The 14223-nt window shown below is 43.3% G+C and overlaps 3 protein-coding genes across 4 annotated transcripts; all 3 read right to left on the bottom strand.

Annotated features, from left to right (window-relative positions):
* Window positions 1-309: 309 nt before the first annotated feature.
* On the bottom strand, window positions 310-3906 carry LOC115157111 (uncharacterized). Of its 2 annotated transcripts, XM_029705056.1 has the most exons (4): window positions 3632-3905; window positions 2966-3490; window positions 2701-2880; window positions 310-1077 (listed from the first exon to the last, which is right to left on the bottom strand). In XM_029705056.1, the coding sequence occupies exons 2-4, from the start codon at window positions 3396-3398 to the stop codon at window positions 350-352; spliced, it is 1341 nt and encodes a 446-aa protein (XP_029560916.1). In that variant the 5' UTR covers window positions 3399-3490; window positions 3632-3905; the 3' UTR covers window positions 310-349. The 2 variants fall into 2 exon arrangements, with proteins under 2 accessions (XP_029560916.1, XP_029560917.1); XM_029705057.1 differs by having other exon boundaries at window positions 2701-3490; window positions 3632-3906.
* On the bottom strand, window positions 3619-10007 carry LOC115157750 (mucin-12-like). Its single transcript, XM_029706189.1, has 12 exons — window positions 9954-10007; window positions 9585-9753; window positions 8913-8966; window positions 7817-8719; window positions 7233-7691; window positions 6427-7119; window positions 5801-6295; window positions 5249-5650; window positions 4817-5101; window positions 4225-4698; window positions 3919-4090; window positions 3619-3631 (listed from the first exon to the last, which is right to left on the bottom strand). The coding sequence occupies exons 2-12, from the start codon at window positions 9751-9753 to the stop codon at window positions 3619-3621; spliced, it is 4119 nt and encodes a 1372-aa protein (XP_029562049.1). The 5' UTR covers window positions 9954-10007.
* A 507-nt stretch (window positions 10008-10514) lies between these two features.
* Window positions 10515-13251, bottom strand: LOC115157110 (uncharacterized). Its single transcript, XM_029705055.1, has 6 exons — window positions 12908-13251; window positions 12485-12645; window positions 12300-12353; window positions 11793-12197; window positions 10825-11685; window positions 10515-10592 (listed from the first exon to the last, which is right to left on the bottom strand). The coding sequence occupies exons 2-5, from the start codon at window positions 12627-12629 to the stop codon at window positions 10832-10834; spliced, it is 1458 nt and encodes a 485-aa protein (XP_029560915.1). The 5' UTR covers window positions 12630-12645; window positions 12908-13251; the 3' UTR covers window positions 10515-10592; window positions 10825-10831.
* Between the last annotated feature and the right edge of the window lie 972 nt (window positions 13252-14223).

Below are 14223 nucleotides of genomic sequence, written 5' to 3'. Positions count from 1 at the left end.
GTTTGTGTCCTGCTTCTCTTATTTCCACCACCCTATCTGCATTTCCCTGAAGCATTACGTAAATTGTGAATTGAATTCCCCGCATAATACTAACATTCCTCGGGGCACACACTGGTTGAATCAACGTTGTTTCCACGTCATTTCATTGACCAACATGGAATAGATGTTGAATTGATGTCTGTGCCCAGTGGGATGGTTGAAGTTAGGCCTTGTTTAGCTTGTGAATTTCTTTACTTTTTCAGCTTCAGACTAGCCTAAAGTCTCACTTAAAACATGTGTTTATTTAATGAAGAGGGAGAACGTTTTAAATGATATGCACACATGTTTATTGATACTAGACAACAGTCCCCTACCAATTAAATGGGGCACTAGTTGGCCACCTCCTGGATCCTTTCTGGTCCTCTTTCTCTGTGGGTTCAGAGGTGACAATGCGTATGAGAGCGGGGGAGTAAACAGTATTTCCTTCATCACTGATGACCTGCAGGAACTGGGCCTGACCGTCCCGACTGGAACCTCCGTTTACCATCTCCATTGGAACGGAGAAGGACAGGTCCCCCTGGGGGTCATCCGCCCTGACCACAGCAGATCTCGACCTGGAAAACATTGCAGTCGGAACACTACGAGCGCTCTGGCTCAGGGACACCTGGTTGCCATCCAGGAACAGGAAGTAGTTGGGGATGCTGATCTCCAGGTTGAGGATAGTTGGATGCTGGGGTGGAGGGCGAAGGGTTGTGCTCTGTGACCTGGGTGTGAAGGCCCTTATTGGGTACATCGGGAAAGGTGGTGGCTGGGGCTGTTGTCTGGGTCGGCCACACCAGGACTGGGGGTCAGACTGTTGAGGGGAAGGGCACCTCTCTGCCAGTAACACATGTCCAGACCCAAAGTTGCGAATGAAAGCACTTCCATTGAACGGAGGCTGGGAGATAGTGTTAGTGGACAGTGTGCCCTCCTCCGTCTCATTGGCCAAGTGGTATAGTGTCCAGACCTGATTGGTGAAATTCTCGAAGGCAGGCTGAGCATCAGGACTGACACGTCCTGCTTCAATAGGAACGCTATGCGAGGGCGGGCCATGATAATCTAAAATGACAATAGAATGCAACAAAGTTGAAAATGTCAAAATCCACACATACAAAGAATTCAGAAAGTATTAATACCCCGTGATTTATTATATATTTTTTTGTGTTACAGCCTGAATTCAAAATTGATTAAATATAATTTTTTTCTCACCCATCTACACACAATACCCCATAATGACAAAGTGAAAACATGTTTTCAGACATTTTTGCAAATGTATTGAAAATCAAATACAGAAATATCTGTATTCACAACTCTGAGTCAATACATGTTACAATCACTTTTGGCAGCAATTACATTTGTGAGTCTTTCTGGGTATGTCTCTAAGACCTTTGCACACCTGGATTGTACAATATTTGCACATTGAAAAAAATATTCTTCAAGCTCTGTGTCAAGTTGATTGTTGATCATTGCTAGACAGCCATTTTCAAGTCTTGCCATAGATTTTCAAGATGATTTAAGTCAAAACTGTAACTAGGACACTCAGGAACATTCAATGTCATCTTGGTAAGTAACTCCAGTGTATAGTTGGCCTTATCTTTTAGGTTACTGTCCTGCTGAAAAGTGGATTTGTCTCCCAGTGTCTGTTGGAAAGAAGAACCAGGTTTTCCTCTAGGTTAGCTCTATTCCATTTATTTTATCCTAAAAAAAACTCCCTAGTCCTTGCCGATGACAAGAATTTCCATAACATGATGCAGCCACCACCATGCTTGACAATATGAAGAGTGATACTCAGTGATGTGTTGAATTTGCCCCAAACATAATGCTTTGTATTGAGGACATAAAGTTAATTTCTTAGCCAATTTTTTTGCAGTTTTGCTTTAGTGCCTTATTGCAAACAGGATGCATGTTTTGAAATATTTGTATTCTGTACAAGTTTCCTTCTTTTCAGTGTCATTTAGGTTAGTAATGTGGAGTAACTACAATGTTGTTGATTAATCCTCAGTTTTCTCCTATCACAGCCATTAAACTCAGTAACAGTTTCCTTCCTCTCCGGCAACGGAGTAGGGAGAACACCTGTATGTATTGATACACCATCCAAAGTGTAATTAATAACCTCACCATGCTCAAAGCGATATTCAATGTCTGCTTTGTTTTTTTTACCCCTCTACCAATAGGTGCCCTTCTTTGCGAGGCATTGGAAAACCTCCCTGGTCTTTGTGCTTGAATCTGTGTTTGAAAATCACTGCTCGACTGAGGGTCTTACAGATAATTGTATGTGTGTTGTACAGGGATGAGGTAGTCATTCAAAAATCATGTTAAACACTATTATTGCACACACAGTCCATGCAACTTATTATATGACTTATTCAGCACATTTTTACTCCTGAACTTATTTAGGCTTGACATAACAAAGGGGATGAATACTTATTGACTTAAAACATTTTAGCTTTTCATTTTTCATTAATTTGTAAAAATGTGTAAAAACATAATTCCACTTTGACATTATGGGGTATTGTGTGTAGGCCAGTGACAAACAATCAGAATTGTATCTATTTTATATTCAAGCTGTAACACAACAAAATGTGGAAAAGGTTGAGGGGTGTGAATACTTTGGCATTGGAGGGGAAATCCCTAAATGTCTTCAAAACAATTATCAAAGTTGAATTCTGAGGGAAAATGTACCTGGTCCAGTCTGTACACTCTGTGACCGTGTGTTTTGAGGCCCAACCATATTGCCTAGAGAAACTCCTAGAGGAATTCCAAGTTGCAGGGTCCCCTGCTGCACTTCTGTAGGGTGGGCAGTCACCTCTTCATGAAGGCGGACTGAAGTTCCTGAAACTTGTGTACTGTTGTCCAATAATCCTATGAGATTGGGAAGCGAAATCTTTAGAAAATATGTTGGTTTTCGTTGCTAATATTTCAGTAATGTATTACTCTTGATACTTGCCTGATGCAAAATATGTTTGTGTTTCTGCTGCTCTCCTTGCACTCTCCTTTCTACTGGGTATCCTGACTGTATCCTGAGCTGTTTCCATTGCTGCAGTGTGAGACAGAGCTTGTGCAGTGATGTCACTCATTGGTGTTTTCACCTGGTCAGACTCCATGTCCAAGACCTCAAGACAAAGGCCTTCAGCAATGGATGGTCTGTACAAAATTGCCACATCAGAAAATACTCTTGTCTTAGATGTTGCCAAAGGTGCTCTGAAAGACACTTGTTGAGTTGTGTGACTCTCTGTTGTTTCTGCTGTTCTCTCCACACTCTCTTCTCTGTATACTGCTTTAATTGTTGCTTTTTCAGAGGAAGCACTTTCTAACAAACTACTTCTTGAAGATCTTGAAACTGCAGGTGAAATTCTTTCAACAGAAGCAGTTAGAGACATCAGTAGCTCCTCTATTGATGATGCATATGGAATCCCGGGCAGACTGGATTGTGGTGCAATGTCTGTACCAGACAGAGATTCACCAACTTGAGCTGTGGATGAAGATACAAATAATAAAATGTCATTTAGCAGACGCTTTTATCCAAAGAGACTTACAGTCATGCGTGCATACATTTGTCACATACTGTAAACATTTCAGCCAAACAATTTGTAGACAATTCTACAAATTGTACCTGATAGAAGAGATGTTTGTGGAGAAACTCTTGGAGAAGCTCTTGGTGATACTCTGGGAGATGTGTGTCTCTCTGGTGTCTCTGCTGTTCTCCCCACACTCTCCTCTCTACTGGGTATCCTGACTGAGGACACTCTCAGTGCAGCATCAACTAGCTCTGTTTCAGAGAAAGCTCTTCCTGATAAATCACTTTCAAAATATCGTATGACTGTTTCAGAAGGAGCTGTTTCTGAAGGTTTTCTTGAAACTGCTGGTGAAATTATACCAACAGAAGCAGATGGAGACAACAGTAGCTCCTTCATTGATGGTGTAGAGGGAAGCCTGGCCAGACTGGATTGTGGAGAAACTCTTTGAGAAACTTTGGGAGATGTGTATCTGTCCATTGATGGTGCAGAGGGAATCCTAGGCAGACTGGATTGTTGAGAAATATCTGTACCAGACAGAGATTCACCAACATGAGCTGTGGATGCAGATACAAAATCAGGCACATACTGTAAAAAATGTGCCTTACAAGTTTTACAATTCTTTCCTCAAAATGTCTTATTAGTAGCTTATTAGTAGAGCATTCCTCAGAAATATGGATGACAATTGTACCCAATGTACGAGAGGTTTGTGGAGAAACTCTTGGAGAAACTCTTGGTGATACTCTGGGAGATGTGTGTCTCTCTGGTGTCTCTGCTGTTCTCCCCACACTCTCCTGTCTACTGGGTATCCTGACTGGGGACCCTCTCTGGGCTGCATCGACTAGTTCTGTTTTAGAGAGAGCTCTTCCTGATAAAACGCTTTCAGAATATCTTATGACTGTTTCAGAAGGAGCTCTTTCTGACAAACTACTTCTTAAAGATCGTCTTGAAACTGCTGTAGAAATTCTACCAACAGAAGCAGATGGAGACACCAGTAGCTCCTCCATTGATGGTGCAGAGGGAATCCTGGCCAGACTGGATTGTGGAGAAACTCTTTGAGAAACTCTGGGAGATGTGTATCTGTCTATTGATGGTGCAGAGGGAATCCTAGGCAGACTGGATTGTTGAGAAATATCTGTACCAGACAGAGATTTAACAACATGAGCTGTGGATGCAGATACAAAATCAGGTATATAGTGTATACATTTTATCTTTTACCTAAAAAATGCTGTATTAGTAGCTTATTATTAGAGCATTCTTTAGTGTATGGATGACAATTGTACCTGAGACAAGAGAGGTTTGTGGAGAAACTCTTGGAGAAGCTCCAGGAGATGTGCACCTCTCTGGTGTCTCTGCTGTTCTCCCCACACTCTCCTCTCTACTGGGTATCCTGACTGAGGACACTCTTTCAGAACCGGCTGGTGACATTGCCCACTGAGAAGACAATGGAGATGCCAGTAGCTCCTCCATTGACAGTGTTTTGTCTATCTGAGCTGGTTCTTTTGCACCATCACTGAGAGACACAGAGGGAACCCTGGCCAAACTGGACTTAGATGCCAAGCCTGTAGCTGTTGGAGTAACATCAACATGGGTTGTGAAAAGACAGACCAGATTACATTATATGAGTACGCTGTGGTATTTTAAAATTAACTTCACCCAGACTACTAACATGACAACCAACCTTATATTTCATTCAATATATTTGAAAACTGTACCTGAGCTCCAGGATGTTTGTGGAGGAACTTTAGGAGGTACTCTGGAAGATGTGCGTCTGCCTACTGCTGTTTCTGAGGGAGCTTTTTCTGCCATGTCACTTTGTGAACATCCAGCAGACACTGCTGGTGAAATGCCTCCAACAGCACCTGGGGATCCTGGTAGGTCTGCCATTGATGGTGGTTTATACGTCTCGTCCATATACAACAGTTCTCTAGAAGCTGATTCTGCTGCTCTTTCACCAGTAGAGGCAGAAATGCCATCCCCAGCAGGAGTTGGAGGAACAATCTCCCCCATAGATGGTGTTGTATAAGTCTTCTCCATATTAAAGATGACTTCCAAAGAGCCTGACTCTGTTGGACAATCACTCAGAGGGGGCCCTGGCTTAGATGACAAGCCTGTAGCTGTTGGAGTAACGTCAGCATGAGTTGAGGAAATGCAGGGGTTTTTTTTGTATGTTGTGATGCTATCCTGACATTTTCTTTAACATTTTACCTGAATTAGTGACATGGACCTTATTAGTAGTATATCACAGAGTTGGATGAATTCTGTACCTGACTCTGAAAATGTCTGTGGAGATACTCTGGGAGATGTGTGTCTCTCTGGTGTCTCTGCTGTTCTCCCCACACTCTCCTCTCTACTGGGTATCCTGACTGAGGACACTCTCAGTGCTGCATCAACTAGCTCTGTTTCAGAGAAAGCGCTCCCTGATAAACCGCTTTCAGAATATCTTACCCCCTCAACTGCTGTTTCTGAGGGAGCTCTTTTTGACAAAGTACCTCTTGAAGATCTTGCAGACACTGCTGGTGAAAACCCATCAACAGAAGTTGGTAAAACCAGTAGCTCTTCCATTGATGGTGCAGAGTGGATCACTCTGGGTGCTGACTCCATTACTGTGGTTTCAGAGGAAGCTCGTTCTGGTAAGTCACTAGCAGGACATACTGCAGACACTGCTGGTGACACATCTTCACTGATATATCCAGAGGGAATCCTGGCCAGGCTGGATTGAAGTGACAGGTTTGTAGCATTCAGCAATTCATCAGAATAAGCTGTGGAGAGAGACACAATAAAACAAACCTAAATAAAGTAGGGGACTGTTCCTTTTACATCATTATCATAAAGTAGCATGGGCTTGTACTGTACACAGTAAGTCAACCTTTAGATAAGAAGTGACTCATACCTGACACAAATGATGTTTGTGGAGATACTTTCGGAGTTGTGTGTCTCTCTGGTAGCTCTGCTCCCACTACGGCAGTTTCAGAGGGAGCTCTTTCTAATACATCATTGGCAGACACTGCTGGTGAAGCCTCACCCACAAAGGCAAATGCAGTTGGTGACTCTGATAGCTCCTCCATTGATGGTACTGCTGCTCCCAAAACTACTGTTTCAATGGGAACTATTTCTGATACATTACTGGCAGAACACCTTGCAGACACTGCTGGTGTAATCTCCCTAACAGAGATTGCTTCTCCCTCTACTGCTGTTTCAGAGGGAGCTCTTTCAGTGATGTCACCTTCTGAGCGTCTTGCTGTGGCAGTAGAGAATTCCTCCACAGCTGAAGGCGAGTGAGAGAGATCCTTATAAGAGAGAGTGTTAAGAGACTGAGACACAACCACAGGGTTGGATGAGGCCAATTCAGATATCTCCATCCCTGAGCATTGTAATATTTGGTTCACAATCTCGAAAGCCTTGAGGGCTACTTTATCCACGACGGATGCTGATGTCTGCAGAAGCTCCTCCCAGGCCAGGTCTATGCTGGGTGAAGTAATAGGAGAGATATTTTCTGAGTGGCCCAATTTGACAGCTTTCTTCATTGAAGCAGAGTGAGTGGTGATTACACACCAGTCATCTTCTTCAAACATCACTGGAGAGTCTATAAAACACAGACATTACTTTTCAAATCAACAGAGAATATAGAACATCTATAATGCATTTTTAAACAATTTTCCTTTTTCCAGAACTGTGATATAGAGACATTTTCGTTACCTGACACAAAATATGCCTGTGTAGATTCTCTGGGAGATGTGCATCTCTCTGGTGTCTCTGGTGTTCTCCCCACACTTTCCTCTCTACTGGGTATCCTGGCTGAGGACACTCTGTGTGCTGCACCAACTATTTCTGGTTCAGAGAAAGCTCTTCCTGATAAAACACTTTCGGAATATATTGCAGACACCTCTGGTGAAATTCTACCAACTGAACTAGTTGAAGACACCAGTAGGTCCTCTGTCGATGGTAATGTGTAAGTCTCCTCCACATTAGAGAAGACTTCTTTACAGGCTGGTTCTGCTGCTCTCTCACCAGTAGAGACAGAGGAAACCCTGGCCAGACTGGATTTAGGTGAAATAGTTGCCGCTGCCTCTCTCTCACCACAAGGTGCAGAGGAAACCCTGGCAAGGCTGGAGGTGGATGGCTTGTATGTAGCCTTTAGATATTCAGCAGAATGAGCTGTGAGGATAGAGAGGATGCAATTGCAAAGGATTTAAACATTACTATACATCTTGTAATACATTGTCCCTAAACAGTTTGTACCAAACTGGCAATACATTTTTGAGTATAGATTAATATTATACCTGACAGAAGAGATATTTGTGGAGATGTGTATCTCTTTAGTGTCTCAACTGTTCTCCCCACACTCTCCTCTCTACTGGGTATCCTGACTGAGGACACTCTCCGTGCTGCGCCGACTCCCACTATCTCTGAGGAGGATAATTTCTCTGTGTCTGCCTGCTGCAAAGCTGCAGCTGAAGCCACCATTTTAATGGATGGCGAGCCAGACACCACATTCTCCAGTAAGACGTCTCTGCCTCTCATCACCTGATCCACTGTTTCCTCAGCAGCTAAAGAGGTATTACTCAAGGCAGACGGCGTGCAATGCAGGTTTTCCACTGAGGGCACTTGGTGGAACACCACCACATCAGACATCACCTCTGTTGTGTCATTCACCCCAATCTTAACAACCTCACCAACCGAAGGAATCCTGGTCAAACTACCTCGGGGAGATAGACCTGAATATGTCCGACTGTCGCTTCGGAAGACAATGGTCTCCTGAAGGTTCGCAGAGTGGACGATGATGACGTCATCGGTTGGAGCGCTGATCAAGACTTGAGAGTGGTTGGCCTCCAGTAGACTGTCCAATGATGGAGCTCTCTGGAACATGACTGACTGCACAGCAGAGCCTGGCCGGGCCTGGGCCTCCTCTTCCACAGCTGGGCTGGGTTGACCTCCAAGGTCGGCTGGGCTGGACTGAGGTCCATCTCCAGGGTGGGTTCTATGGTGGGTTTCTCCAGGGGGACTGCTCAGAGACTGAACCTGCCTATCTGGCCAACCCACCGGCTCGCTGGAGGGGACCTTGAACTCCTGGGCCGACCTTGGATTGGTCCTCTGGCTGACTGACAGGGTCTCCTCAGCCAGGCAGCAGTCTATGGCAGCTTGTGGCACTGGGCATACTATCCAGTCTTTGACATAATTTGCCTCTATGGAAAGAATAATAATTCCGGAAATTGTGAGCCATGTGTGTGAAACATTCAACTGTATTTATTTGAAAGCATTTTATATGGCAGGTTGATTTTAAACATTGGGCTTTAATGAAATTGTTAAATGCAATGAATGTGTAGTGATAATGCTAAAGATAACATTGCGCACTATGACTGGCTGAATATTCCTTACCCCTTATCTCCTGGTACAGATGTGTAACATCCTTGGTATCCATCACAGGATTACCTGAAGCAAAAGAAAATATAGTTAATTGCCTGTTCCACTTTAAAGAGATAGCCTTTAACATGTTAGAATGAGCTTGGAGACTATAGGCCTAGCCTACATGAATTCAAAATGTAGCTAGAATCCACAGTTGAAACAATAACAAAGTGGCTGCCATGCCTCTGTTTCGGTAAAAGGCTGAAGGATGGACTTGGAAAAATATAACCACTCTCAAAAATTCATAGACAGAGCTATGGATGCCAGGTCTGACCATCCATGATATTACAATTATAGTTTTAAGCATGTTTTGAGGCTATCCAGTGTTTGTTCATATTTACACTGTGTACAAACATTGGAGTAAAACACTCTTATATTTGGGGTTCTAATGGGGTATGACAGTTTAACTAAGCTCATGGGGCATGTATGGTCTTCAAAGATCAATGGGTAGACCTATATATCATTCATTTATAAATCCAAAAATGGATGTAGCAACTAAGGATTCTAGCTTTAAATGTTATTAGGGTCTACTAAAAAAACGGTTCGGCTACTTCAAATAATTCGTGTGTCGGTAAACATCAACTACTTTTAGTTTTTTTGCAAACACTGTATATGAGTGCATCTACATCAGTCCACACCACTTACGTTCTCTAAATTCCAGCAGCTCACCGCAATAGGCGGCAATAAATTCCGGTATCTGCCTTGGTCCCTCAATTAATATGGCTCTGCAAAGACATTCTAGCCAACTCTTCAGCCCGTATGGGATGATGATGGTCAACGGGGGCTTGAAGTGTGGCGTACTCCTGGAAGCCATCTGGAAAAATGTCGTTGATGGTTTAGCTGCAGTAGTTGTTTACCTGATAATCAGACAGGCTATCCTACTCAGCCTATCGTACACTGTACAATCAAATGGATGCAACCAATTTAATTGGTTAAGACTTTTATCTAGGTAGCTAGATATCAAGTCAGATTATTCGAAATTGATTCATATTTTTTAGGTTAGTGAAAACCTACCTTTGCAGATAGGTGTAACTCCTCTTGAGCCACATCGAGGACTACAATATTGGACCGATTCAAATCCATTATATAAAATTCCGCGGCTGCGTGACGTCACAATGGTACTAACCTCATAAAAATATATTGGCCAAATTGAAAAGGAATGCAACATTTTCATATTTTGTGCAGCCTAGATTTCAACAATATTATAATCCATTTCAGCAAAATTAAATATTCAACATGCCACAACATATCAGCAGTAGAAAATGCTTACGTAATTACGCATAATAAAGCACAGTCGTTCTAACTGGCACTCTTTAAGCATACAACACTTATTTTCAGTTCTACAATAATGATAATTGGATGAAGGAAAAAAGGAAACCGCACACTGCTCTTGATAGTATCACTGATATTTAATAAGCTTACGTATCGGCATATTAAATATCAGTGATACTATCAAGAGCAGTGTGCGGTTTCCTTTTTTCCTTCATCCTGTTTCAACTGTTGCCATGCACCTGCAACAAGATTGCTCAGATGTGCGAGTGCCTTTTGAATCTTACAATAATGATAATTAAAAACGAATCTGCAAAATACTTTATTGATCATAAAAATCGATGATAAAGTTGTAGGACTTTGCGTTCAGTCTGTCTGGGCATTCTGTAAAGAGAAAAATAACAGCAATTTAGCCACCTGAGAAATCTTTATTCTGATTAACAATATTCTGTGTCTACAAATTCATATATCCATGACGAAAACTTTCCACTAGTTTAATTATACTACCAATTAACAAAAGCTTCAAGGCAAAATTGTATCAAACTGAAGACTTAATAAGATTAAATTCAATCAAATCATTTGCAGCTATCCATTCACAGAATAACTTGTTCCAAACCTGTCCCTTATGAGGATGGGAACGGGCTATTCTGGTTCTGCGTGGTCAATGGAACAACCCTCCTAGTCGGGGCGCTGCATGGTCGCTGAGCCGGGGCATCCCTTCTCTGCAGTCCAATGGGGCACGGCACAGGGGCATACAGGGACCTTAGTACACCGGCAGGGACTGGTCCATGGATGGCATCACCCCCACACTGTCCTCGATGTCCTCCATGATAGGAGGCCTGGGCGGCGGGCTCTGGCCCATAGCTAGAGCTGTCACTCACGTTGCAGGAAGTGCAGTTGAGCCGTCTGGATGTGGGTAGGCACTCGCTCCTGCAGCCAGGCACACCTGTGGCCATCCTGGGTCTCTGCTTGGGCCTGTAGTAAAGAGAGCCAAAGTGGTTGGCGAGGACAGGCACAGGGATGCACCGTGAGAAAGTGCTCTGCAATCCATAGGGCCCCATGGTTGGAGCCACTTGAATGCAGCTTGCAGAAGGGCTGAGGTGCTGGTGAGTGCACTGCGGCACTGGCAGTGGAGCGGCATGGTGGCACTGGGGCAGCACTGGCTGACCAGGGGGACGATATACCACTCTGCCATATCGCTGGCATCTGCAGGACGGCTGGACATATTGGCCAGACATGAGGTCCAAATAATAAGGATGAAAGCCTGGGAGGTAGGGTGGTGGTGGAGGGTATGTCGGGTAATTCTGGGGAAATCTGGGGTAGCAGGGTATCTCTGTGGGCATGACGGCACAGGCATACCCCCCCTCCTGGCTGGTGGGTGTGTAATGCTGGGGAACACAGGCCTGTCCAGAAATACTGGCCTCGCAGCTGCTGCTGGCCAATATCTCTGCTGAGCCAGGTTGGACTGGTGAAGCAACTGTGGGGAAAACAGTGGGAGGGAGAGGAACACATTAGATCCCTAGTGCAAAGCAGATTTGGTTTTGCCATACATAGTTGGGCCTCAAAATCTCACAGCACACATACCTTCACCAGTCTTGTTCTCAGTGGATGCCAGACCTGCTACTGCCTGGGAGGATGCATGTGCCACGTGTTGGGTGTTGGCGTTATTGTTGGTTGGTTGAAAAGGGCTTGATGATGTTGTGGGTACAATGTTGCCAACCAGTGCCCCTAGCTCCATAGCTGCAGACCCCAGGGTTTGGTTCACCTGCAGGTCCATGGCGGATGGAGCTGTAATATTGTTCACTTGTTCTCCACATGGGCTAGTGGTGGTTGAGTACCGTCTGTTGATCTGTCTCTCACTACTGCCTAGTATTTGCAGGTCCTGAGAGGTGATCTCCAGGGCATTAAACGTCACATCCTCCTTAGAGGTCACTTTGTATCCATACTTCAACAGTTCCTCTTCATAGGCATTGTCACAGAGTCTCTCGGCTGGGGGGGGGGGAGAAATGTTTGGGAATGTGACTGCAAAAGTATATGTTTTGTTTGCATTAACGACTATAGAAATACAGGGTGCATCATCTCTGGACTTACCTCTATGTTTATGAAAATCTTTCACCAGCTTGTTTGGTGAATAGGTTGCTATTTCTGCATTACAAAACAAATGAAATCTTGATCAGATGTATTTCTACAGAACGCTTAATACATGATAAAATGCAGTGTACACTACGTAATCAGTCATATTTTTGTCTCTGTGGGACCATGATGAGCTAATATACCATCTCTGTATTTCCGCAGTTCCATACAGTAGTACATGGCAAATAGCCCTAGGTCAGTTGGCCTCTTCCTTAGGTAGGCTCGACTGAAGCCTGACAGAATGGTTATCAGGCCGTTTGGGATGAGAGGCTTGACGTGTTTAGACATGGCCGTGTGTGGCGGACTGTAACAAGAAGAAACGCAAAGTAAATGCAACATCGCATTAAAGTAGCAACGGATTAGCCTGGGTACAAATCTGGTTTAGCTAACATTCCACTCCTTGTACTCCGTGTCATGACAGTTTAGCATATGAGTGGAATGATAGCTAGCTAAACAGACTTATACTGTAGTACCCAGACTAACAATTGATCGCCCATTAGGCAGATTCATTCAACTGATCATGGCTCTGTAGCAAAATATAACAATCGAGACATATGAAAACTGACCTTGAATTTGCAAATTGTAAATTTGTCTGTCGATCTAGGAGAGTAGGATCCGTTTACAGGTTACTGGTCATAGCGGCTCATTTTGAGTTGTCTGAGTTGTCGACTTCCGTTGCTATCGCGGACCTACCAATGTTCTGAAGTAACTAAGTCATAATGGTTGGAATGGAATGGCCTTTCGCTACATTAGAATTCATATGACATTAAATAATTAATCAAATAACCAGGCAATCAATTACCCTTATAAAATCAGTTATGAACCGTTGAGACATTTTGTTTCAGTGGCGGATGAAGAAAAACAAAAAGCTCTGGCAGAAATGGGAACTAGACAGCTACCAAAAAATCGTCCTAGCACGTCACTCCACTAGCTAAATAGGCGCTGTCCCTGGTAATGATTTCTCCGCAAGTACTGTAACACCACCGCTTTTTCCCAAAGTTGTCAATTATTAATACTTTGTTTTTTGACAAATGATCTAAACCTAGACTGGTAACTTAGGCTTATAACAAAATTATTTAGTATTTTACAGTCAAACTTGCAAATGTAAAGCATAAAAAAAGCCTTCTTGAGAAAAGCGTTATTTTCACAACTGAATAGAGGAGAAACAAATCTGGAAATGTTTCATTTATGCAAATTTAAGTTGTCGTGTTACTGTTTACAAATAAATACACCCAATTAATTGAAAAACAAACAGAAAAGTTAAGTGTTCAGATGAATTGCATTTATTACAAGAGTTCAATGCGGATGGAAAAACTGAAATTTGATCCATTACTTTTCTTGGTCAACTTCATCATCCCCAACACTCTGTCCTGTTTTGGAAGAAAATGTAGAAATAAAGTTACCATGACGACAAATAACATACTACAATACTGTAATCAATGCACTCAACAAGATAGTATTCACGTAGATCTTATTTTGCACGAGGACATCATAGCATTACATTTTGTTACCTTTTATGCTGATTTTAAAAGACCATTCCATGTGGGCATGTGAAGTTGTCGGGCTTGTATCTGTCCTCTCCGCGACCTCATGTGCACAAGGTCTGCATGGGTTGATAGCCTGTATGAACACAGGGGAATAGACTACGTCTCCATCGTCGGTTGTGATCTGCAGTCGACAGCCACACTCTGCTCCGCAGAAACTGTCAATTGGCACAGAGAAGGACAGGAAACCAGTACAGCGTCCCCTGCAGACCACACAACTCTCTTGATCTGCTGGCTTTCTCTCTTGGGAAGAAGCTACGTCCGAGGTTCCGGATGAACGTTCCACAAGGAGATAGTTGGGGATTTTGTCTGTAAAAAAAGTAGTTTGGGATTTTGTT

Source organism: Salmo trutta, chromosome 21 (genome assembly GCF_901001165.1).
Source record: "Salmo trutta chromosome 21, fSalTru1.1, whole genome shotgun sequence".
Taxonomy (NCBI): Eukaryota; Metazoa; Chordata; class Actinopteri; order Salmoniformes; family Salmonidae; genus Salmo; species Salmo trutta.
Note: the sequence above shows the minus strand (reverse complement) of the source record. Positions and strands in the feature narration are given on the sequence as shown.

Coding starts and splice junctions, on each gene's coding strand:
- LOC115157111 (XM_029705056.1), bottom strand. CDS start 3,398: ATGTCTCTAACTGCTTCTGTTGAAAGAATTTCACCTGCAGTTTCAAGA. Junction 2,881..2,965: donor ACAAACATATTTTGCATCAG/GCAAGTATCAAG, acceptor CCAATCTCATAG/GATTATTGGACAACAGTACA. Junction 1,078..2,700: donor GAGTGTACAGACTGGACCAG/GTACATTTTCCC, acceptor TTGTCATTTTAG/ATTATCATGGCCCGCCCTCG.
- LOC115157750 (XM_029706189.1), bottom strand. CDS start 9,753: ATGGCTTCCAGGAGTACGCCACACTTCAAGCCCCCGTTGACCATCATC. Junction 7,692..7,816: donor ACAAATATCTCTTCTGTCAG/GTATAATATTAA, acceptor CTATCCTCACAG/CTCATTCTGCTGAATATCTA. Junction 5,102..5,248: donor ACAAACATCCTGGAGCTCAG/GTACAGTTTTCA, acceptor TTACTCCAACAG/CTACAGGCTTGGCATCTAAG.
- LOC115157110 (XM_029705055.1), bottom strand. CDS start 12,629: ATGTCTAAACACGTCAAGCCTCTCATCCCAAACGGCCTGATAACCATT. Junction 12,354..12,484: donor ACTGCGGAAATACAGAGATG/GTATATTAGCTC, acceptor TTTGTAATGCAG/AAATAGCAACCTATTCACCA. Junction 11,686..11,792: donor TGAGAACAAGACTGGTGAAG/GTATGTGTGCTG, acceptor TTTTCCCCACAG/TTGCTTCACCAGTCCAACCT.